Below are 24251 nucleotides of genomic sequence, written 5' to 3' on the forward strand. Positions count from 1 at the left end.
TGTAGGGGAGCATCTACAGGATCTTATAATAGGAAATGGCTTCATGAACATCACACTGAAAGCACGAGCAGCAAAGGAACAAAGAGATAAATGGGACTTCCTCAAAATTAAAGCCTTCTGCACCTCACAGGAGTCTGTCAAGAAAGTGAAAAGAGAGCCTACCCAATGGGAGAAAATATTTGGTAACCATATATCTGATAGGAGACTTATAACCTGCATATATAAAGAACTCCTATACCTCAAAAATAAAAAGACAAACCACCCATTTAAAAAATGGGAAAAAGATTTAAACAGACACTTCTCCAAAGAAGAAATACAAGTGGCTAAAAAGCACATGAAAAAATGCTCCAAATCTCTAGCTTTCAGGGAAATGCAAATCAAAACTACAATGAGATACCATCTTACTCCCACAAGATTGCCAGCTATGAAAAAAAAAACAGAAGAATACTAATGCTGAAGAGGATGTGGAGGAATGGGAACACTCATCCACTGCTAGTGGGAATGCAGAAGGATCCAACCATTCTGGAGGACAGTTTGGTGGTTTCTCAAAAAACTAACCTAGATCTGCCACATGACCCAGCAATTCCACTGCTGGGTATATACCCAGCAGAACTGAAAGCAAGGACAAAAATCGATATATGCACACCAATGTTCATAGCAGCATTGTTCACTATCGACAAAAGTTGGAATCAACCCAAATGCCCATCAACAGATGAATGGATAAATAAAATGTGGTATATACATACAATGGAATACTACTCGGCTTTAAGAACAAATACACTACAAACACATGTGATAGCATGGATGAATCTTGAGAACCTTATGTTGAGTGAAGCAACCCAAGAATTGAAGGACAAATACTACATGACCTCAATGATACAAATTAAGTAAACTAAGCTGCCTCAGAGAGCTAGAGACTGGATGATAGGCTTACAGGAAATCAGGGGGTAGAGGAAGATGTAAGCTGACAACTACATGGGTGAAATCTATGATAAGCTGGAGGTAAGTATGTGTACAAGGAAGGGATAAAATGGGGGCATAGGGTTACCTTTGGGCGGGGCTTTGAGGGCTTGAGGGGGGCTAGGGATGGGTGGGTGGGTAATATTGCCCAAGAAATTGGTAGGAGGGTGGGGCAACACACGAACATAGGAGATTGTCAGGTGTTCATTGAGAGTATAATACTGAGAAAACCTTTTCAAAAATATAATAAGGAAAGTTACCTGTTTAAGATACTTAAACGGGATAATTCTAGGGAATATGTGAATGCTCATTTTGCCAGAGTTGGTTATATCATTGGGTAGAGACCCATATAATGAGAGTGAAGGTAGACCTACATCCTGGGGAGGACTGATGCCATCAAATAGAGGGAACTATATCTCTCAACAGAAATGGTGGCTCCCAGGGCATTAGGGCAGTTGAGCATGTCATGCCCTCAACACTGTTGCAAGTATCTCTGAACATGGCTCTTTAAGAAATGAAGATTGACTGTCACTGTGGGCCCTAAGGGGAGGGGGAAATAGGTATTGAATAGATGGAACCAATGTAACTGTGAGGGCAATAGAAGTATTTCATAAGGGTATGCAAGGATGGATATACGACATGTAAAATTACACCAAAAATATATAGGGGCTGATAGGATAAAATGTAAATCATAATGTAAAACATGGAATAACTAAAAATTTAGAAAATTGTATAGCCTAAAGTATAAACCACAATGTAAACACAAATGTTACCTTGTTTGAAAAGTATTGTCTCAATATCTGTACATCAGTTTCAGTAAATATGGTATGAATATGTTAAAAGATTATTGCTGTGGAAGGGAAAAGGTTTTGTGTTGGATATGTGGGAGTACTGTATATTGTATATATGAATTACTGAGATCTAAAACTCTTGTGAAGATAAGCTTAATAATTAGAAAAAAGAAAAGAAAAAGATAGGATGTAGAATTTTTCCAAATTAATATGTATTCTGTATCTAACCTTTAAACTCATTGCTATATTCCATTTTACTATTAAGGGAACCTGGCAATATATTGGGCTTCACTCTTCAGGAAGTTTTGGATCACAGAGAGGTTCAACAATGGCAGTGGAGGAATACTTGTGTGGGATGTTATTGACAGGGACATATGGTTGACAGGGAGTTCTACAGGGCATATATCCAGGGTACATAAAAATGTTTGGATATTTTCATAGTGGAAACAATTAAAAACAACAACTGAGGGAGTGCTGAGTTCCTAGCCAGGGGAGCTCTATCACAGTCCCTAATGGAACAGCAACAATCCCCCAAGTGCAACGGCAAAGACCAAAAAGGAATGAAGGTCCAAGAATGAGCCCCTGATACTAATGACTAGGCTTGTGAGCCTGTGCACCTGAAATAAGAACAAGGCCTAGAGCAGCAGTGTGCCTAAGAGTTCCCTCCTGAGAGTCTCCATGTTGCTCAAATGTGGCCAGTCTCTAAGCCAAACTCAGCATGTAAATGCATTGCCTTCCCCCCAGCATGGGACATGACTCCCGGGGATGAGCCTCCCTGGCACCAAGGGATCATTACCAAGTACCAGCTGATGACGTAACTAGAAAATGACCTTGAATAAAACGTTCAACTCAGACCAGCAGAATATCCCTGTCTACATATAATAACAGGAGTTAAAAATGCTTTTTGACCTAAATCAAGGGGGAAATGGAAAGGACAAATGAGTTTATATGGCTATGAATCTCTGAAAAAGAGCCGGGAGGTTATCAGAGGGGTTGCCCTTATGCACACCTGAGCAGAGTCTCAGAGATAGATAAAGTAGATACAACCCCAGGTGTTGGTTCTTCTGAGGGCTACAGAGACCCACAGGTTTTATGGTCATGGCAGATGGAGTTCAGTGCCATGTCATTGGCCCTTCTTTGGAGTTGGTGTTTCTGTGTGATGAAGCTGGACTCAGATATGATCTCTTTTCACAAGCCTTTCCTGTTACTTTACCAAAATTGTAGTTGGTGTTGGGGTTTAAGATATATCTAGGGGATCTGAATCTCTGGACTGACCATATGATAGGCAGGCCCTGAGCCTCAGCAGACTTCGGCTCCTACACTCTGGTTTATTGGACTTACCCCACTTAGCTAACATGGAGTTGAAGAATGTCAACCACCACACCATGGAGCCAAGAGTGCCTATGACTGAAAGCAGGATTGCATCCACCATCCATGTGGAATCTATGTCCCCTCTTGACATAGATGTGGAATGGACACAACCATTCCAAGGTCCACAGGATGGAGGAATAGAATATGGATTAGCATGGACTTACGGTTATTCTATTCATGAACTATTGTGGTTAGTAATCGAAGAAAATGTGACATTGGTGTGGAAAAAGTGGCCATGGTGGCTGCTGAGTTTGGGGAGTGGGAGGAAGAGATGAGATGAGGAGGAGTTTTCGGGACTTGGAGTTGCCCTGGGTGGTGCTGCAGGGACAATTACAGGACACTGTAGATCCTCCCATGGCCCACTGGATGGAACGTGGGAGAGTGTGGGCTATGATGTGGACCATTGACCATGAGGTGCAACGATGCTCAGAGACGTATTCACCAAATGCAGTGAATGTGTCATGATGATGGAGGAAAATGTTGCTATGGGGGGAGTAGTAGGATGAGGGGGTGGGGAGTATATGGGGACCTCATATTTTTTTAATGTAATATTTTTTAAAATAAATAAATAAATAAATAAAAATTAGTTAAAGTGAGGACAGCCCCTCCAGAGAGGCTCTTTATTTCAAGAGGGCTCTGATCTTGTGAAGTAAGGAAGTCCAGCATTTCCCTGGTGTGCTCTGCAGCACATAAGTCCGATGGGATGTAAAAACATGTTACAGGGAGAAAAAAATTCCTATAATAAAGTACATTTGGAAATTTTAAAGGCTTGTATGTTGAAGGACTTCTCAGAGACTTTAACACGCAGAAGTGCACTGGGTAGCTCTAAAAAGGATGTGTGTGTGTGTAGAGGTGAGTATTATGTGTAGCTTTCTAAGCTTGCTTTTTTAGAAAGTTTAAGATTTACATTTACGGAAAAATTATACTGGAAGTATAGGGAATTCTCTATAAGCCTTCACCCACACCCAAACACCTAGTTACCCTAATTATTGACATCTTGGGTTCTTGTGGCACGTTTGTTACACTTGATGAACCGATAATGAAGCATTGCTACTAACCATGGCCTAAAGTTTACATTTTGGTTTGCATGTTGCACTGTACAGTTCCATAGACCTTGAAAAATATGTAATGGCATGTATCTATCATTGTAGTATTAAACTGAAGAATCTCCCCAACCCAAAAGTGCCCTCTTCCACATACTCATCCCCCTCCCTTCTGAACCCCTGGCAACCCTATCTTTATATCAATGTTCATATTCTTCCTCCAACACAAGGTAACATCTACCATAATAACTAATCTATTTTGGTCCACAGCCACCCCCTATGATTATTCATTCCCCAATCCTGAGGGACCCTGGACTTCTGCTCTGACAATCCCAGGCTGAGAGGATGATACCACGGGGCAGATGAAGGGAAGTTTCCTGCCACAGCTGCACACACTCTCCATTTTTCAGGATGGGACCTGTCCATCATCATTTTGTTGGCTGTCAGGGCAAGCCTGAAAACCTGGATGGTAGGAGTTGTCCATTGCTCTATTGAGATTCAGGCTAGAATCCACATCTGAGTAGTCCAAAATTTTAAGTTTCTGAAAAATATGCTTAACTGTTACAGGAAAAACTATAGGTTCAAATAAAAGGAGTAGAAGAATCATGGTTAGGGGAACTATAAATGACTATAACTATGTTATATTGGGAAAATAGATTTTCATATATATTCCAGTATAGAGCCAATTGAAGTAGTGTTGATTTCATTTCATGAAGCTGTGTGCTTTGCCTCTGCTGTCCAGTCATCCCAAGAGTCCTCGGGTGTGCTCTTGCTGAGGCTTTGTACACTGCGCAGTTAGTGAAATCTATCTGAGACCTGGATAAGCGTAACTGCCAGAACTATCTCCTGACTCACTTTGAAGTCTCATAGCCATAAAACTCTTTTATATTTAGTGTTTCCCCCTTTTGTTCAAGGTCTTTTCCCAAATGCATCACTGATTAATGCTTGGTCAAAAGTCCTCAGTTCCAGGGAGGTTCATCCTTGGGAGTCATGTTCCATGTTGGGGGGAAGGTAGTGAGTTTATTTACAGAGTTTGGCTTAGAGAGGCCATATTTGAGTAACAAGGAGGTTTTCTAGAGGTAACTCTTAGGCATTAATTGTAATTAGACAATATCTCCCTTTTATAGGAATAAGATTCATATACATAGTATTAATCCTGAGGGGTTCGGAGTGGATGTGGCTCAAGTAGTTGAGTGCCTGTTTCCCACATGGGAGGGCCAGGATTCAGTTCCTGGTGCTTCCTAAAAAGTAACAATGATGATGATAATAATAATAAACAGCAAAAAGCAAAAGCAAATGAAGAAAAAATCCAACTCAGGTGAGCCGATGTGGCTAACTGCTTAAGGATCCACTTCCCACACATGAGGTCCCACGTTCTATCTTCAGCCCCCACTACCTCAAAAAAAAAAAAAAATTGGGGACTTGGTACTATGGTACATAGGCCCATTTTCTTTTCTTATATATTCCAGAGATTTTTGCCATTTTATTTGGAAAGTAGAAGGGCTTTACCAGAATGGAACTTTAATATTTTGTTTGCTTCTCTGTGGGTCTCTATATAGTGAAAAAAAAACATACTATAACATCACAAACACAATCATATCACATAGAAGTATGTTTTAGGTGAATTTTACCCCAATATATCACCTCACTATCAACACCCTGTACTAGTGACATACCTTTTTTACAGATATTGAAAGAACATTTTTTTTTATATATAGAATGTTCTTATATATGCATTCTCAACTACATTCCTCAGCCACCCCAGGATTCACTGAGTTATATAATTGCCCAATTTATCCTCCAGCTTTCCTTCTAGTCTCATAGATGGCCCAAACTTCCCCTTTGAGCCACATTCACACTCAAACTTCAGTGCTATTAATTACATTCACATCACTGTGCCACCATCACCTTCATCCATTTCCAAACCATAACAATCAACCAAATTATAAATTCTGCACAGGTTAAGCATTGCCTCAGTGCTCTCCACTCCACTTCTCTCTCCTGGTAACCTACCTTGCAGGCTCTATCTCCGTGGGTCTGCTCACGATCCTCAGTTCATATCAGTGAGATCTTCAAATTTGTCCTTTTGTGTCTGGCTTATTTTGCTCAACATCAGGTCCTTAAGGTACATCCATGTCGTTTCACGTGTCAAAACTTCCTTCTCACATCTTAATAATAAACCATTGTGTGTATATACCACATTTTGTTTATCCATTAATTTGTTTATGGACATTTGGGTTGCTTCTAGTTTTTGGCAACTGTGAATAATGCTGCTATGAACATTGGTGTGCAAATATCTGTTCATGTCCCTGCATTCAATTCTTCTGGGTATATACCTAGCAGTGGGATTGCTGGGTCATATGACAATTGTATACCTAGCTTTCTGAGAAACTAACAAACTATTCTCCAAAGAGGCTTCACCATTTTATATTCCAACAACAGTGAATGAATGTTCCTATTTATCCATATCCTCCCCAGCACTTATGCTTATTTTTCATAGCAGCCAGTCTAGTAGGTATGAAGTGATATCTCATAGTTTTTATTTGCATTTGCCTAGAAACTAGTGATGTCGAGCATCTTTTCGTGTGCTTTTTAACCATCCACAGTTCCTCTTTGGAAAAGAGTCTGTTCAAGTCTCTTGTCGATTTTTTTAATGGGTTGCCTTTTTAATATTGAGTTGTGGGATTTCTTTATGCTGGATATTACACCCTTATTGGACTTATGTTTCCAGATATTTTCTCCCATTAAAAAGACTTCCCTTTCACTTTCTTGACAAACTCCTTTGATGCAGAAAAGTTTTTAATTTTGAGGAGGTCCCATTTCTCTCATTTTCTTTCATTGCTCTTGTTTTAGCTGTCCTTTTTAAAATTTTATAGTATTAATTGAAATGTTTCATAGAAAAACACATTGGAAAATACCCAAGTTTTTCTGAGGTTAAAAAATTAAATGGAGGCTAACAGAGATCTAAAACTTGCCTTTGTTCTGCAAGGTTAGTTGTAAACTCACAACTTCTCTACAAAAACAGACAGAATCCAACTGAAAATGAACAGCAAAATGGCAGATGTAATTCTGACCACATTAATAATGACATTCAATGTAAATGGACTAAAATTCCAAAAGGCAGCAATTGTCAGACTAGATTAAAATCCAGACAGATGAACTCTTAACATTTTAACTACAAACACAAAAGTAGATTGAAGGTTAATGGGTGGAAAAGACATGGCATATAAATAGTATTTTGTCTTATCTTAATATAAGTCAAAATGGACTTTAAAACAAGAAATATTGCCAGAGAAAACAAGGACATTTATTAATGCAAAAAATCAATATCACAAGAATAAATAAGTGGGAAATGGATGTGGCAAAACCAATTTGGCTCCCATCTACCATATATGAGGTTCAGGGTTTGATGTCAAGGGTTTCCTGGTGAAGGCAAGCTGGCCCACACAGAGAACTGGCACACGCAGAGTGCTGACCCATGTGTGAATTTCACCCTGGCAGGACTGCCACCCTGCATGGGAATGCCACCCAGCATCAGAAAGCCACCTTGTGCAGGAGTGCCAGCTGACATGGAGAGCTAGCACAACAAGACGATGCAACAAGAGACACAAAGGAGAGAAAATGAGAAGACATAGCAGAACAGGGCGTTGAGGTGGCAGAAGAGAGTAATCACCTCTCTCCCACTCCATAAGGTCCCAGATGGGTTCCTGGAGCTGCCTAATGAGAATATAAGCAGACACAGAAGAACACACAGCAAAAGAACTCAGAGAACAGACAATGGGGGGAGTTGGGAGATGGAAATAAATAAAATAAATATTTAAAAAATAAAAGAATGACTAAGTAATGAACATCTAGGCATCTAATAACTGAGCTCCAAAATAATAGAAGTCTAAACTCTTAAAACTGAAAAGAGAAATACACAAATCATTAATTATATCTTGAGATAAAAAATCCTCTCATGGTAATTGGTAAACAAGAAAACAGAAAAGCAGTAAAAATATAGCATACTTAAATCATCCTATGAATCATCTTACCCTAAGTCATATTTATAGAATACCCCACCCCACAGGAAGAGAATAGATGTTTTTTTCAAATGTAAATAGAGAATTCACCAATACAGACCACATTATAGGCCCTAAAAGAAGTCTAAATACCTTTAAAGGAATTGAGGATTTAGAGTATATTCTTTGATCAGAATGACATTAAATTAGATATCTATAACATTAAGATATTGGAAAATACATAAAGACCATTTCCTCTAGTATTCCTTAAAAATACTGCCAAATCTAATCCAACAGTATATAAAAAGGTATATAAAATACGTGATGGCCAAGTAAGTTTTAGCCTAGATGCAAGCCTGGATAGATATATGAAAATCAATCTAATTTACTGTAGTAAGAGGATATTGGAGAATGACCATTGTAACATCTCCATGTAGAGAAGGAATTTTAAAAATTCCACAACGTTCATGATAAAATCTCTCAGTAAACTATGACTAGAAAGTGTTGTGGTTTGTGTTAGAGAAAAAAGCAGTGCTCACTGGAACATGGAAACTGACGTGATTGCAGGCAGAAAGTTTATTGTGAAGCTCTCCCAATGGTAGAGGTCTGAAGATTAAACTTCAGCACCCACGGCCCATGGCAGAGGCAGTTATAAATTAATACAGCATATCTACAGGCAGGAGCATGCTTGGTGGGAGTGTGGTGAGACTTTGGTAAGACCCAAGGGCCCACAGGGATGGCTTTGGGAAGGTGGGCTAGGGGTAGTGAATTCTAGGGGTGTAGGAGGGGTTGGTGGTGTCACGTGGCTTCTTTGTCTATTCTTGTGAGGAAATGAGCTGTATCTGGACATGTAGGCTCTGGATGGGGGCTGCTCTATGTCATGGGAGTGCAAGTCACTGTTAACCTTTGAAAACCTTGTGATCAGTTAATCACTATAAACCTTGTAAGGGAGAATCCTCTAACATTCCTAACTCTTGGGCTTTATGTATATGTGTGTGTGTGTATATATATATATATATATGGCAAGGGGCCTAAGTAGGGGTTTAAGGTTTTGGGCTGGACAGAAGGGTGAGGGGGTTTGGGCCGTTGACCCCATCTAGCTACTTCCTGCTATCAAGGGGCAGTGAGTGTTCCCTCCTGTCTTGTCCCATTGGTCCTGATTTCTGGTTCTGGAGAGGCTGGCATAGGTGTTCACACAGCAGAAAGAGGCTGTTCACATATTTTTGAGTGGTTCATTGTATGATTCAGCATGTGAATTGGACAAGGAGCTGAAAGAAACAAAGACTAAAGAGAAGCAACAGTAGTACTATTAGGACTGGTGTAAAAATGGGTAAAGGATTGATTTTAAGAGTGAAGAAAAATGAGAGGAATGAGGATAGCCATGACTGATTTTCATAGCTGTTATTTCAGGCCTTCTGGATTATTTTTATGTTTTCTTTAAAATTTTGAGATTGTTCACTATTTGTTCTGTTTTGTTAATATAGAAGCAACAGGTTTCATTTATGATTGCACAGGTGTTTCTTGGGTCAGTGCTAAGGACTTAAAGGCAAGTAGGCTAGCCAAGAGTGACAGGATTTAACAGCTTGGAGAAATAGGCAATAAATTGGTTAAGGGCAAGTAGGGATTACAAGGAACTGATGAAAAATGTGAAATTCTCTAATAAGCATATAACTAAATATTTGATGATTAAAGAAGATGGGATGCCATAACCCCCACAATAGAGAGTCAGGAGGTGGATAAAGATTCTGAATATTCTAGGAGGACTGACCATGTGGCCTCTGTTAATTAAAAAGGAGGTCCGTGCACCTCCCGCCTTGATGCTAGCCCTCGGTTGGGACTTACCAATAGAGATGTGGGCCATCTTGACCCAGGGACCTGTCAGTAATTTGTTGTTATTCCAAGACATCTGGAAAGGAGGATCTCAATTCCAGGTCTGTGGGGTGTGCTGGGGGAACTTTCCTCAAAACAGTGTTTTCAGGACCATGGGACTTCTGATGATCTTTACGATGACACACTGGGCCAGGCCCCAGAGGAGGTCTGGGATCAGGGCAGGAACATGCCCAATTCCCCTCCTTTCCACACTTAAAACAGGGTCCAGTTGGTGGCTGAAAAAAGAAGGGGGATGAGGTTTCTAAGAATTGGACCTGAGGGTAGCAGCTAGGAGGGCAGCTTTAGCCTGATCTTGTTTGTGCTTTTCTAATTGGGCTTTTTCTTCTCTATTGTTAAAGACCTTAAAAGCTGCTTTAATCAGGTCTTTCTGAAGGGTTTGAGGGCCATCTTTTAATTTTAGCAACTTTTCCTAATGTTTGGATAAGATTATGTTATAAAGTGGGTGGGTAGGAATAGCTGACCAGAGTCTGACTCAGGATTTAAATTGGTGTAATAAGGAGGGACTTGGTTAATCTGTTCATAAAAGCAGCTGGATTTTCATCAAGTTTTTGTGAAATCTATTTAATGTTATCATAATTAACTGCCTTAAGGACAGTCGTTTTTGTGCCTTCTATTATACAGGTTAAAAAGTGGGCCATGTGGAGAAGGTCAGTGGACCTTGGCTGAAAGTCCCAGGGTAGATTTGTGGTTGGAACTGTGGTGGGGCTTGCTGGGTGTTTATTGGAGTTTTGAGTATGTATGGAATCTGCCTGAGTGGTAGCAGCTGCACAAATGCAGTTTTTATTCAAGTGTAGTTGAAGAGGTAAGGATAATGTATATGTTCTGATATGTGAGATTATAAGAGCAGGTGAGTTATTGGAATTCTCTGAAGTATGTGACAGGATTTTCAGAGAATGAGCCTTACTGTTTTGTTTTGTTTTTATCTGACTTAACTTGAGAGAAGGGAATGTGCACCTTACTCCTTCTGCTTCTGCTATTTCTCTGAGAGTAGTAGGTGTGTTGATGTTTGTGTAGAATTAAGAGGTGGAGAGGGGCTAACTTTTTTGTTTATGGTAGTAGAGGAGTGCAGTGGGGAGGGGAGAGGACATAGTCCTCATGAACAAGTATGAGGAGGGGAGAAAGGAGGGCAGAAGATGGCATGGCAGAGGGTTGAGGGGGAAGGTGGTAGCAAGGATGAGGATGGAGACTAAGTTGGAGGCACACAGGGAGGGGGTGCAGGAAGAGCTTTGTTTGCCAGATCAAACTTGAGATTTTCAAGAGATTTGGGAGGTGGGTGAGGGAGAGGGACATTTCTGAGGTGGCTAAGGTATAAAAGAAGAATTTGGTAGGAAGAACAGGATTGGCAGAAGTAGGGGCCATTGGCTCACTTGGATTGCAATAAGAAATGAAGGAAAAAGAAAGCCTGAATGTAAGGAACTTCAGATTACTTACTAACTGCTGCACTGGATGTAGTTTTCTAACTTTTGGAAAATTTGGAAATTGAAAGTGTCGTGTTCCGGCCGTTGACTTGCATTGTGTGGTTGCACAGACATGAATAGAAAATGAGTTTTTAAAGGTCTGATGTCTCCTAGGTACAGAGTTTTAAGCTTATGAAGGAGACAGCTCAAAGGTGTGGTTTTTTCGACAAGTCAAAATTGAATTCCCCATTTTATGTGACTTCGGTGAGACTAAGGATTTCTAGAGAGGAAAGAGGGGAGGTTTCAAGTGAGACAGGTGTCCCTGAATCAGTCAGAAATCTCCAAGGAAACAGGAAATCATGCTTGGCATGAGACATCTCTGAAGTCAAGAGGTTTCTTTCCGCAAGGACACAGGCCTCCCGCCCAGCGTGGCTCTAGGGGACAGTGAGAATCACTGACGTAGCACTCGGGTTTTTGGGTGGGTTGTTCTGGACAACAGAAAAAGGAGAGAAAGAAAGAGAGAGAGAGGGAGAGACAGGATCCTCCATTGGGGAAATCCTTGACTCACCCAGCTATGATTCAGTGTCCAATGGGGGATGCATTCTTGGTAGTGGCAGTGGGAGATTCTTTACCAATCAGTCATCTCAGCATGACCCCAGTCCTCGATTTCGGCACCAAATGTTAGGGGGAAAAATGGTGCTTGCCGGGACATGGAGACTGACATGATTGCAGGCAGAAAAATTTATTGGGAAGCTCTCCCAATGGAAGGGGTCTAAAGAATAAACTTCAGCCCCCCTCCCAGCTTGGCAGGGATCTGAAGAGAGACTGCCCCTGGCAGAGGCAGTCATAAATTTATACACTACATCTACAGGAAGGAACATGCTCAGTCATTGGGAGGGGGCTGAGCTTCAGTAAGGCCTGAGGGCCAGTGGGGATGACTAGGGGGTGATGGGCTAGGGGCAGTGAATTCTAGGGGTGCAGTAGGGGTCGGTGGAGTCATGTGGCTTCTTTGTCTTTTCTTGTGAGAAATGAACTGTATCTGGACAAGTAGGTTCTGGATGGGGGTTGTTCTATGGGAATGTAAGTCACTGTTTTTTAAGCATTGTAAACCTCGTGATCAGTTAATCATTATAAACCCGGTAAGGTAGAGTTTCAAGCAGTTTGAAACTATGTATCCCAGAAAAACATGTTTTTAGAGTCACTATTCCTGTGGCTGTGAACCCACTCTACGTAGGACATTGTAAGTAGGCTGCTTCAGGTAAGGGGGGGTCCCACCTCAGTCAGGAGGGGTCTTCATTCCTGTTCCTGGAGTCCTTTGTAAAGGAAATGACCACACAGAGAGAGAAAGCCTCAGGAAGCAAGAAGTTGAGAGGAAACCAGGAGAGACCAGGAGACATGCCAAGGGCCTTGTCGGGTGACAGCTAAGGACCAGGGATCGTTGGCAGGTAGCCCCAAAACATGAGTCTTAGGGAAAAAGCATCATCCTGATGATGCCTTGATTTGCATTTTCTTTTAGCTTCAAAACTGAATTAGGGAACCAGATGTGGCTCAAGCATTGGGCACCTGCCTACCATATGGGAGGCCCCAGGTTCAGTTCCCAGTGCCTCCTAAAGAGGATAAGCAAGACAGCTAACTGGCATGTCAAGGTGATGCACTAGACAATGCAACAAGCAGGGAGTGGATGTGGATCAAGAAAATGGACTCCTCCCTCCCACACGGCAGGTGCCAGATTTGAATACTGGTGCCTTGTAAATAACAAAAATTAAAAGAAGACAGAGGGAGTACACAGTGAAGAAACGCAGACAGCAAGCATGAACAGTGAGATGGGAAGAAAAATAAAAATAAAACCCTGTGAATTAATAAATTCCTATTGTTTAAGCTATCCCATTGCATGGTATTTGCTTGGGCAGCCTAGGAAACTAAAACTGAAGGCAACAATCCAGTCTGATAAATGGCATCGAGATAAATGTAGGTTTTTCTATCGCTATCATCATACTTTACTGTGAAAGGTCAAATATTTTCTAAGACCAAGAGCAAGGCAAGCATGTGGACTCTTGCCACTTGTATTACACATTGCATAGGAGGTCCTCACCAGCGCTTAGGACTAGGAAAAGAAAAAATCCATGTATAGGATAAAAAAGTAAGTGTCTCAGTTTGCAAGTGACATGACCATGTACATAGAAAATCCTATGACAAAGAAAGTTCCTAGAACTAGTAAGTGAGTTTAGTAAGACTGCAGGGTCCAGGGTCAATATCAAAAGTCATTTTTATTTCTATATACTAAGAATGTGAAATTAGGAAAATGACAATTCTAAAATTCAGTTTGTAATGTAACCAAGGGTTAAGAATTAGCTAATAATTATGTTTGCTAAATCATGATATAGATGCCTTTATAGTAAGCCAACATTAATACCTGAAATTACTGAAGCTGGCTAGAGAGTTCCCACCCCTCTAGCCCCCTCTGTCGAGATTTAAACTCCCCCTTGCATATCCTCACTGTAGAGATGGTAATTCTAGACTGAGCTCACACTCATGTATCCTCACTATTGTGATGGTAATTCTAGACTGAGCTCACACTTGTGAAAGCTTACTATTGGGATGCTAACCATTTCATCCCCCTGTTAAATATCCATTAGGAAAACCTTGTGACTGATCTCTACTCTGCACTTTTCAATCTCAGAATCTTGATCTCTGAAAATGATTGTAACTTTGTAACTCCCCCTGGCTTGGGGGCCACCCACAGCTTGTTCAAACCCTTAATGCTTATTCAGGAAGAAGCCTGCATCAAACTCCACCCCTATTATTCATTTGCAGCCTGAGGTTACAAAGTATTAGAAGTTCTGCAGATCAGGGAGGGAGTTTCGTGGGTATCCTTTGCTTGCATAACCAAATAAACTCTTTCTCTCTTTGCAACCCTGGTGTCTCAGGAATTACCTTTAAAGACACCCTGGGAGAAAAGAACTCGCTTTTGTTCAGTATCATGAATACAATGGAAATAATATTATACGTAGGTATCAATTTAAAGAAAGTGTTCAAGAGTTATACACTGAAATCCACAGAACACCACTGAGAGAAAGTAAAGAAAGTCTAAATAAATGGAGTGAAATACCCTGTCAAGGATAGAATATTCATGGTTAAGGTATCAATTCTCCCAAAATTGTCCTATAGTTTACATGCAATGCATATCAAAATTGTGCCAAGGTTTTTAAAAGAAAATGTCAAGCTGACTGTACAATTTATATGGAAACCTAAGTATTTTCAAACAATTTTTAAAGAAGGAATTTGTAGGACACTCACCATATGGTTTCAAAACTTATTATAAAGCTCCAGTAACCAAAGTAGAGTTGGTGCTGGCTTAAGGATAGCCATAAAAGAGTGGAATAGATTACAGAGTTGAAAAATAGAACCATACATAAATGCTTATGTAAAATATTTCATTGGTCATTCATCATCTTTTTGAACAAGTCGACACCAAAAGGAAAGGAATAAACATGATACACAAACACTAACTTGAAATGAATCATAGATGTAAACAAGAGAGCTAAAATTCTTAAGTTTCTAGTCCACTGCTATCTAATAAAAACATAATGTGAGCCACATGCGTAGTTCTAAATTTTCTAGTGATCAGAGTAAAAAAAGTAAAAAAGTGATAGGCAAAACTAATTTTTTTTGTTTTAACTATATATTTTCTTTAGCCCAATATATGCAAAAGATCCTCGTTTCAGCATGTGATCAATTTCATTTTACTCCTGAAATAGGTGGCATGTTTTGTTTCTCAAAGCTGAAGCTCAGTTTTCAGCAGTGAAAGTAAAATGTAGTCTTAGCAAACCAATAAAGCTGAGTTTTACAATTGGACATGTTAGAATTAATAAAATATAGTTGGTTACTAAAAAAAAGCTGAGTTTAAGGGAAAATATGCTGTTTCTGTTTCCAAATTGAAGTTAATTAAAATTAAATAAAAATTTAAAATTTCAGTGCCTCAGTCACACACGCCCCATTTCTAGCTCTCAGTGGCAACTTGTGTTAGACAGTACAGCTGCAAGCCCATTTACTTACTGCTTATTTATGGACACAAGCCAGGGCCTGACACAGATGAGGCCTCTGTATGTATTATTTGGAGAGATGGAATAGAAAGATGGATGGATACATGGAGGAATGGATGGACAGACAAAGGAAAACATGATTGGATGGGTGGATGGATAATGGATGCATGGATGGATGGATGGGCAAAGGGAAACATGATGGATGGATGAATGGAAGGATGGATGGATGGATGAATGCAGGTGCAGGTGCTCCTAGCATCAGCCCCATTCTGGCTGCAGAGCTGGTGCTTTCCGTTAGTGCCCAGGTGTGTGCAGGTGCTCCTAGTGGCCCATTCAGGCTGCAGAGCCAGTGATTGCCTCATAACTCCCAGGTGTGTACAGGTGCTCCTAGTGTCAGCCCCTATGGCATGTCCTTAAATTCCTTTATGCTTAGAGCATGCAGCTAACACTGGGTCCCACAATCTAATCAAAGATACTTAACTGAAACTATCTAATAATCTAATCAAAAGTTCTCTTTAGCAGAGTCTAACAAAAAGTACCACATAAAATGGGTTTACATGCACAGGCATAGGTTAGCTTAAGAACATAATTTTCCAATGTCCACAAAAGTTTCAAACCAGGGCAGCTGCCCACCTTAGTAGAATGTGAAAGAATCGCTGCTGAATTAGGCAATAAAACACCCGATACTATTTGTCCAATCAAATAAACACATTTTCTGAGCTGAGAGGGGCTGAGTGACCTAATGAGCGAAGAGTGAGTCCCAGGTCCTGTAGCCTCAGTGTCCCTCCTCTGATGCTGTTTCTCACTTTGTAGCAATTCTCCTTTTTCAAAGAAGGTACTGAGGATTGAACCCAGGACCTCATACATGGGAAACAGGTGCTCAACCACTTGAACTACATCTGCTCCCCTTTCTGCAGTAATGGTTTCTTTTTTTTTTTTTTTTTTTTGAGGTACACGGGATTGAACCCAGGATCTCATACATGGAAAGCCAAGGCTCAACAACTGAGCTACATCTGCTCCCCCAAAGGAATATTATGAACCACCCTATGCCCACAAATTTCAATACCAGGAACCTCTTATATGAACCCAGGACCTCTTCTATGCAAGCAAGCACTCATCCACTGAGCTACACCTGCTCCCTCCTGATGCAATTTTGATATTGGAGCATTGTAAAATATTTTCTCCTGACACAATGTTTAAGTGCTGTCAATGGAAAATAGACACTTTGAAACATAGAACAGTTATTTGGGGGGGAAAAAAAGGAAGAAAGTAGTTCTAAAAGCCAAAAACAAAACCTGATCTATTGCTCCAAGAAAGAATTTCAAGAAAGATCTTGGAGTTTGAAGGGGGAAAATGGGATATGTTTAACTGAGTTTCATAACTTTACTGTATACGTGCTTTTATTTTATTAATACTTTTTATATTTTAAATACTTTAGATTACATAAATGTTACATTAAAAATATAGGGGATTCCCATATGCCCCACTCCCTACCGCTCCCACATTTTCCAATATTAACAACATCTGTCATTAGTGTGGTACACTTGCTAAAATTGATGAACACAAATTGGAGAATTGCCATTAAGCATGGATTATAATTAACATTATAGTTTACACTCTGTCATGTACAACTTTATAGGTTTTGACAAAGTGTATAATGGCCTGTATCTGTCATTGCCATGTCATTTAGGACAATTTCAGTGTCCCCTGTATACCCCCATGTAACACCTATTCTTCCCTCTCCCTCCTCTCAGAAATTCTGGTGGTCTCAGACTTTATATCAATGATTCAAGTTCTTTCATTGCTATAATAAGCCTACCTTAGTCCATAGTTGCATTCCTCTCTTATATTTGTTCTTTCTGCAATCTGGGAATTTGGGGATGGTGATGCCCACTCTGTTTCTGATTGAGAGATCCCATGGGGTCTTGGATCCCATGGGGCAGATGGATGGAAATGTCTTGCATGCAGTTGTAGGTAGTCTTCCCTTCAGTCATGGGCATTGTCTATCATCCTCCTTTTGTTTGTTGTCTTAGGTGAGTCCAATGAACTGAAGAGTAAGTGTTGCAAGTCCGCTGAGAATCAGGTCACAACTGGTATATGAACAGACCAAAGATATAAGTCTCTACAACATATATTTAATGAGTATTGTGCCAATTATAGGTTGAGGTAAAAGGGGCAGAAGAGCCATGTACAGACAAATTATAAATGACTCTAACTCTGCTACATTGGGGAGCATATATTCCAAAGTAAGTCCCACTGACAGGGTGCCAAATTCCTGAGACTTGCTGCCCTTCTGTAGTGTCTAGATGTCTCTAGAGCCCTCAGGAGCCCCACTGTTGGAGGCACTGTGGCAGTCAATGAGATCCTACTGAGACATGCATGAGCATAACCTCAGGACTCACTCTGAAATCTCTTAGCCATAAAAAATCATTTGTATTTAATATTTTCCCCTTTTGGTCAAGGTCTTTTTCCAGATGCAACACTAGTCAGTCCCTTGGTGCCAGGGAGGTTCATCCCCAGGAGTCATGTCCCATGCTGCAGGGATGATAGTGCATTTATATGCTGAGTTTGGCTTAGAGAGAGGCCACATTTGTGCAATAAGGAGGCTTTCAGGAGGTAAGTCCCAGGCAAAATATAATACTAGGCTAAGTTTCAATTTCACAAGAAAAGGATCATAACTGCAAACATCAATATCAAGAGCCTGGTGTAATGGTCTGTTCTCCTTCACTAGTCATTGCCAACGTATTCAGGGGATTCTTGCCACTCTTTTAGAGAAGGTAGCAGGACTCCCCAGGATGGAAATTCAATATTCTTTGATTATTGTGTGGCTATGCACCTATTGAGAAAGCACCTCACGACCACTTGGACATATTCATGTGCTATAGAGGCATGCCCTCCTCTCACATGCCCCCCCAATGCCCTATACCAGTGATCCGTCCCTGCCACAGTTGTGACCCTCAGAAACAACATCTGTGTTTATGGAAATTTGGTCTACTACAAGTGACACCACTGATTCCCATCAGTGAGAATATGATGAACTGCTAAGTAGATGAAGGTAGGAAAACTGGTTCATGGTATAGAGAAAACTAGAGTTCGTTCTCTTCTGCACACTAGATGAATTAAAGACTTTGAGAATGGTAAAATTATAAAACTATGGAAAATACACACACATATGAATATATTTATGATCTTAAGGTGATTAAAAAAATTCTTTTAAAAAAGACCCTGAAAACATAAACCATCAGGTAAAAATTTGATAAAATTTAATCACTAAAATTCAAGAATTTTCTCATGAAGAGAACCTTAGTCAAAGTTAATGAATGATATTTTCAAGTCTAAAAGGATTAATATCTAGAATATACAGTAAATTCCTGCAAACCACACAAAAGAAAGACTGGAAATTGAAAATGGGCAAAGGGCATAAATAGGAAAGTCCAGAAGAGATGTTCGACTTTACAGGTAATCAGAAAAAGCCAAAATAAAATAATAGTGAGATAAAACTTTACAGTTATCAGATCTTTAAAAAGTAGCAAGTTTGATAGTAGAATCTCCATGCCTTTTTGGTGGAAGTGTAAACTGACACCGCCATTCTGGGGATCAATTTGGTGGTACTTCAGGAAATTCAGGGTGTGAGCTCCCCATAAGCTCCTGCTGTGGCTCAGAGAGGTTCTTGCACAGGATCGTGCAGGAGTGTGAGCAGCATTGCTTGTAGTCCTAGGCAGCCGCCCATTCTGAGAGCAGGTGTGAATGTGGTGGGTGTGTGCTTTGGGACCCTCCTCAGCAGTGAGGAGCCATGGTGGATTCTATACACAACATGAGGTCTAACACCAGGGTACTCTGTTATGGTAAAATAGAAGAAGGACAAATACTGCCCTGTTTCTATAGTCGAGGGTCACTGCGTCCAAGGAGGCATGGAAAACATTAGAGAGTAGCTGCCTGTGGATGCGGGAAGACTGGAATAAGAAGTGCTGATGGAGCACAGAAAAATAAATTAAGACCAACAACGCCTGTGTACCAAAAGCTGAGGCATGTGGGTGAGCCAACTCTCTACACTGATGTCCAAAGAAAGGAAGGCACTGAGGACATGAGGGCAGGGAAGGACCGAGCAAGGCCAGCAGCCCATGTGTGGATGGGAGGCTGGGTCTCCATGGAACAGAGCAGGTGGACAGACAGACCGCACCATTGGCAACAGGAAACTAACCCACCAGGTTATTTTAGTTTAGTTTAATTTAGCCATTCTAACAGGTGTGTGCAGGGGCATCTCATGGTAGTTTTCATCTGCACTTCCCTAATGACAATGATGCTAAACATGTTTTTATGTGCTTACTTGCCACCCATGTATCTTCTTTCCGGAGCCTTCTGTTCAGATGGTAGCCCATTTTAAAAATCGGGCAGTTTTCTTACTGTTGAGTTTTAAGAGTTCTTTATGTATTCTGGGCAGAAATCCTCTATCAGAAATGTGACTTAAAATATTTTATCTCTGTGGCTTGAGCCAATGATAAAACATAAGCTCTCAAGGGAAAATTAGAATGTTCAAAAGCTGGTATCCATCACCCTAAGCTTGGCAGCTTTCCAATACACAGACATTTTCTGGTGAGATCTGTGTTCATTGTAACAAGTATCATCTTTCAGAAATATGTAAAGAAATGTGTCTATACTGGAAGATCTACATAACTCAGTGGGCTAATATACTACTTTAAAATCTTCATTAGTGTAAATTCCCTTTAATGTGCAAAGACAGACATGATGATTTCAATGTCCAAGATTAAATATTCAACAATAAGATTTCAGACTGCATCTAACCTTTGGAAAGTGTACTCATGTGCTTTTAGTGTATTATCAAAGATGAATGTCAATGCTCACCTGAAAAGACTATTAAAATATTCCTCTCTTTTCCAACATTTATACCTGAGGCTGAATTATTATTCAAACCCAAATGACAGATTGAATGTGATATAAAAGTTCAGGGGATTGCTTGAAGCCTCTTACACAGAAGAATGCATCTTCCAATCTGCCTGTGTTGTCATTTGTCATCAAGAGCTTAAATCACTAGTTCTGATAATTAATATATGCCCTTTGGAATTTCAAGTATCACCTTTTGTTAAAGATTATCATTCTTATTATTAAATCAGAAAATTGAAGCCAAAAAAAAAAAAAAAAAAAAGATCAGGGGCGCTCTATTGAGACTACTGAGAAAGGTTTGCCAAATTTTAAATTGATCCACTCTTTTTATTACATTGTTTCATCTGGGATTTGTTATTAATGTGTAATAAGTTTTGTTAGAAGTAATAATTTATAGGAATCAGTATTTTTAAATTCCGTTTTAATTTCTTGTCGGGCAGTAGCAATAGAGGTCACCAGAATCTCCTCGGGGTCCACACTAATCTGTAAGGTATGAAGAGTCAGGACCAGGCCTCACTGACGGGGTGACAGAGAGCTCGGTAGAGGGGAGGGGTCGGGCCAGTCCAGGACCCGGTCTCGGCTCTCGGTCTCGCCCCGAGGCTGGAGTGTGGGGCGGGGAGGCCGAGCTGAGTCGTCCCCGGTCCCCGCAGTTTCATTCTGCTTCTCCCAACAAGAGTCAGGACCTTCTGCCCCGACAGTCGTGAGGCGGGCCCAGGGCTGCCTCCCATTGCGGGCCCGGTTCTGGAGAAGCCAATCGCCGGCCCCGCGGCCCATCCAGAGCCCGCCCCGCCCCGCCCGGACTCAGGGTCCGCCACACCCGGGGATCCGGCCATGGCGCCGGGGACCCTCCTCCTGCTGCTCTCGGGGGCCCTGGCGCTGACCCCGACCCGGGCGGGTGAGTGCGGGGTCGGGGGCTGCCCCGGAGGGTGCGAGGGGACCTCCGGGAGGGGCAGGACCCCGGAAGCCGCGACCTCCCCACGCTGATATCCCACGCTGTTCCTCCACGGCGACCTGCGCCCCTTTCCTGTGCACCCTACGCCGACCCCCGCCCCTTTCTTGTCCGCCCAGGCTCCCACTCCCTCAGGTATTTCTACACCTCCACGTCCCGGCCCAAGCGGGGGGACACCCACTACCTCGCCGTGGGCTACGTGGACGACACGCAGTTCGTGCGGTTCGACAGCGACGCGGCGAGACCGAGGATGGAGCCGCGGGCGCCGTGGGTGGAGCAGGAGGGGCCCGAGTACTGGGAACGGGAGACCAGAATCCAAAAGGACTCAGCACAGAGTTTCCGGGCATACCTGCGGACCCTTCTCCGCTACTACAACCAGAGCGAGGCGGGTGAGAGACGGGGAGCTCGGGGTCCGCGCACGACCGGGATCCCCAGGATGGGCCGGGGTCGCCCCAAGGCTCGGTCCCCACTGCACCCCGAGGCTGCGCGACCCGGGACCCTCCAGTCGGGACCGGGGGAGGTACTTTTCCTTGGTTTGGTTTTCAGTTTAGAAGAGAAGGGCCCCGACCAATCAGCGCCGTGGGCGGGGAGAGCAGGTCGGGCGGACAGATGGGCGGGCAGGTGGACGGAAAGGTGGGCAGGAGTAACTGCGGGGGCGGGACAGGGAGTGGGCGTGGCTAATCGCGGGGCGGGGTTAGGGTCTCACACCCTCCAGCGGATGTACGGATGCAACCTGGACCCCAACGGGCGCCTCCTCCAAGGGTACAATCAATACTCCTACGACGGCGCCGACTACCTCGCCCTCAACCAGGACCTGCGCTCCTGGACAGCGGCGGACACGGCGGCGCAGATCACCCGGCGCAAGTGGGAGGAGCAGGGTGTTGCAGAGCGCTATAGAGCCTACTTGGAGGGCAGGTGTGTGAAGTACCTGCAGAGATACCTGGAGAGCGGGAAGGAGATTCTGATGCGCACAGGTACAGGGGCGTGGGGCGCCTCCAACCCAAAATGTCCGGTCCATTCGTGATATCACTTGAGCACTGCTAGAACGGCCAGGAGAGAAATGGAAAGTTCCTGAAGTTTCTGACCTTCCCGCAGACCCCCCAAGAACCCATGTGACCCGCCACCCCATCCCTGACCGTGGGGTCACCCTGAGGTGCTGGGCCCTGGGCTTCTACCCGGCGGAGATCACGCTGACCTGGCAGCGGGACGGGGAGGACCAGACCCAGGACATGGAGTTTGTGGAGACCAGGCCTGCAGGGGACGGAACCTTCCAGAAGTGGGCGGCTGTGGTGGTGCCTTCTGGTGAGGAAGAGAGATACACGTGCCACGTGCAGCACCAGGGGCTCCCCGAGCCCCTCACCCTGAGATGGGGTAAGTGGGACAAGGTCGGGGCCTCTTCTAGGGAAGCAGGAGCCCTTCTGAGCTCCTCCAGCAGGGTCAGGGCTGAGCCTGGGGTCAGGGCCCCTGACCTTTCCCCCTTCTCAGAGCCGCCTTCCCAGACCCCCACCCTCATCGTGGGAATCGTGGTTGCCCTGGTCATCCTTGGAGTGTCCGTGGTGGCTGGAGTTCTGATCTGGAGGAGGAGGAGCTCAGGTAGGCGAGGGGCGGGTCTGAGGTTTCTTGTCCAAGGGGGTTTTCCAGCCCGGGTAGCCGTGTGCCCTGCCCCTTCCTGGTACCGTGAAGCCCCTCCTCACACACGTGCCCATCCAGTCTGGGCCAGCAGTCAGAGGGAAGGGGCTGCTGAGGACAGACCTCCAGGAGGGCAGAGGGTCCAGCCCACACATCCCCCACCTCGTGTTTCCTGATCCTGCCCTGGGTCTGTAGTCACCATTCTGGAAACTTCCCTGGATCCAGGACTAGTTCTCAGGACCTCATGTTCTGCTCTCACTAGTTGTTTTTCCACAGGTGGAACAGGAGGGAGCTACACTCAGGCTGCTTGTAAGTAGGGGACAGAAGGGGAGGTGATATGGAGGGTCAAGGCTGACCTGAGGCTTTGGGTGTAGACAGAGCCTACGGGGCAGCTCACCCCATCACTCCTTGACTCACATCTCCCTGTGGCTCTGACCAAACCCTGTGTTTGTTCCTCTCCAGCCAGTGACAGTACCCAGGGCCCTCACACTATATATTAATATTGACTCAGGCGGCGGACTTGGCCCAGTGGTTAGGGCGTCCGTCTACCACATGGGAGGTCCGCGGTTCAAACCCCGAGCCTCCTTGACCCGTGTGGAGCTGGCCTATGCGCAATGCTGATGCACGCAAGGAGTGCCCTGCCACGCAGGGGTGTCCCCCGCATAGGGGAGCCCCACGTGCAAGGAGTGCGCCTCATAAGGAGAGCTGCCCTGCGCCAAAGAAAGTGCAGCCTGCCCAGGAATGGCACCGCCCACACGGAGAGCTGACACAAGATGATGCAACCAAAAGAAACACAGATTCCTATGCCTCTGACAACAGAAGCGGACAAAGAAGATGCAGCAAATAGACACAGAGAACAGACAACCGGGGCGGGGGGGGGGGGGGCGGGAAGGGGAGGAAGGGGAGAGAAATAAATAAATCTTTAAAAAATATATTGACTCTAGATCTATTAAAGACCTAAATATAAGGAAAAAATTCTATAAAACTCCTAGAGGAACACAGGGAAGCATCTTCAGGGCTTTGTGTTAGGCAATGGTTTCTTAGACTTTACACTCAAAGCACAAGAAACAAAAGAACAAATAGACACATACAAACTGTATGTGTCTGGTACACCTAAAGGCCTTACACCCCAGCCTTTAACCCCAAAGTGAACAGCTCCTTTTCTTGTTCTCCTGACCACTCCCACTGCAGCAAAACCTGTACACTTTCCATCCTGCATACACTCTTCCAGATGAAAGCCTGCTCCTCTGTCTTCTTGTAGACAGAAAATTAGGA

The 24251-nt window shown here is 43.1% G+C and overlaps 1 protein-coding gene across 1 annotated transcript; it reads left to right on the forward strand.

Moving 5' to 3' along the window:
- The first annotated feature begins 21159 nt into the window (after positions 1–21159).
- On the forward strand, positions 21160–23844 carry LOC101425554 (saoe class I histocompatibility antigen, A alpha chain-like). The gene is made up of 7 exons (XM_058285444.2): positions 21160–21293; positions 21467–21736; positions 22046–22321; positions 22443–22718; positions 22833–22940; positions 23253–23285; positions 23439–23844. The coding sequence occupies exons 1-7, from the start codon at positions 21230–21232 to the stop codon at positions 23474–23476; spliced, it is 1065 nt and encodes a 354-aa protein (XP_058141427.1). The 5' UTR covers positions 21160–21229; the 3' UTR covers positions 23477–23844.
- Positions 23845–24251: the final 407 nt, after the last annotated feature.

This window comes from Dasypus novemcinctus, chromosome 22 (genome assembly GCF_030445035.2).
Source record: "Dasypus novemcinctus isolate mDasNov1 chromosome 22, mDasNov1.1.hap2, whole genome shotgun sequence".
In the NCBI taxonomy this organism is placed as follows: domain Eukaryota; kingdom Metazoa; phylum Chordata; class Mammalia; order Cingulata; family Dasypodidae; genus Dasypus; species Dasypus novemcinctus.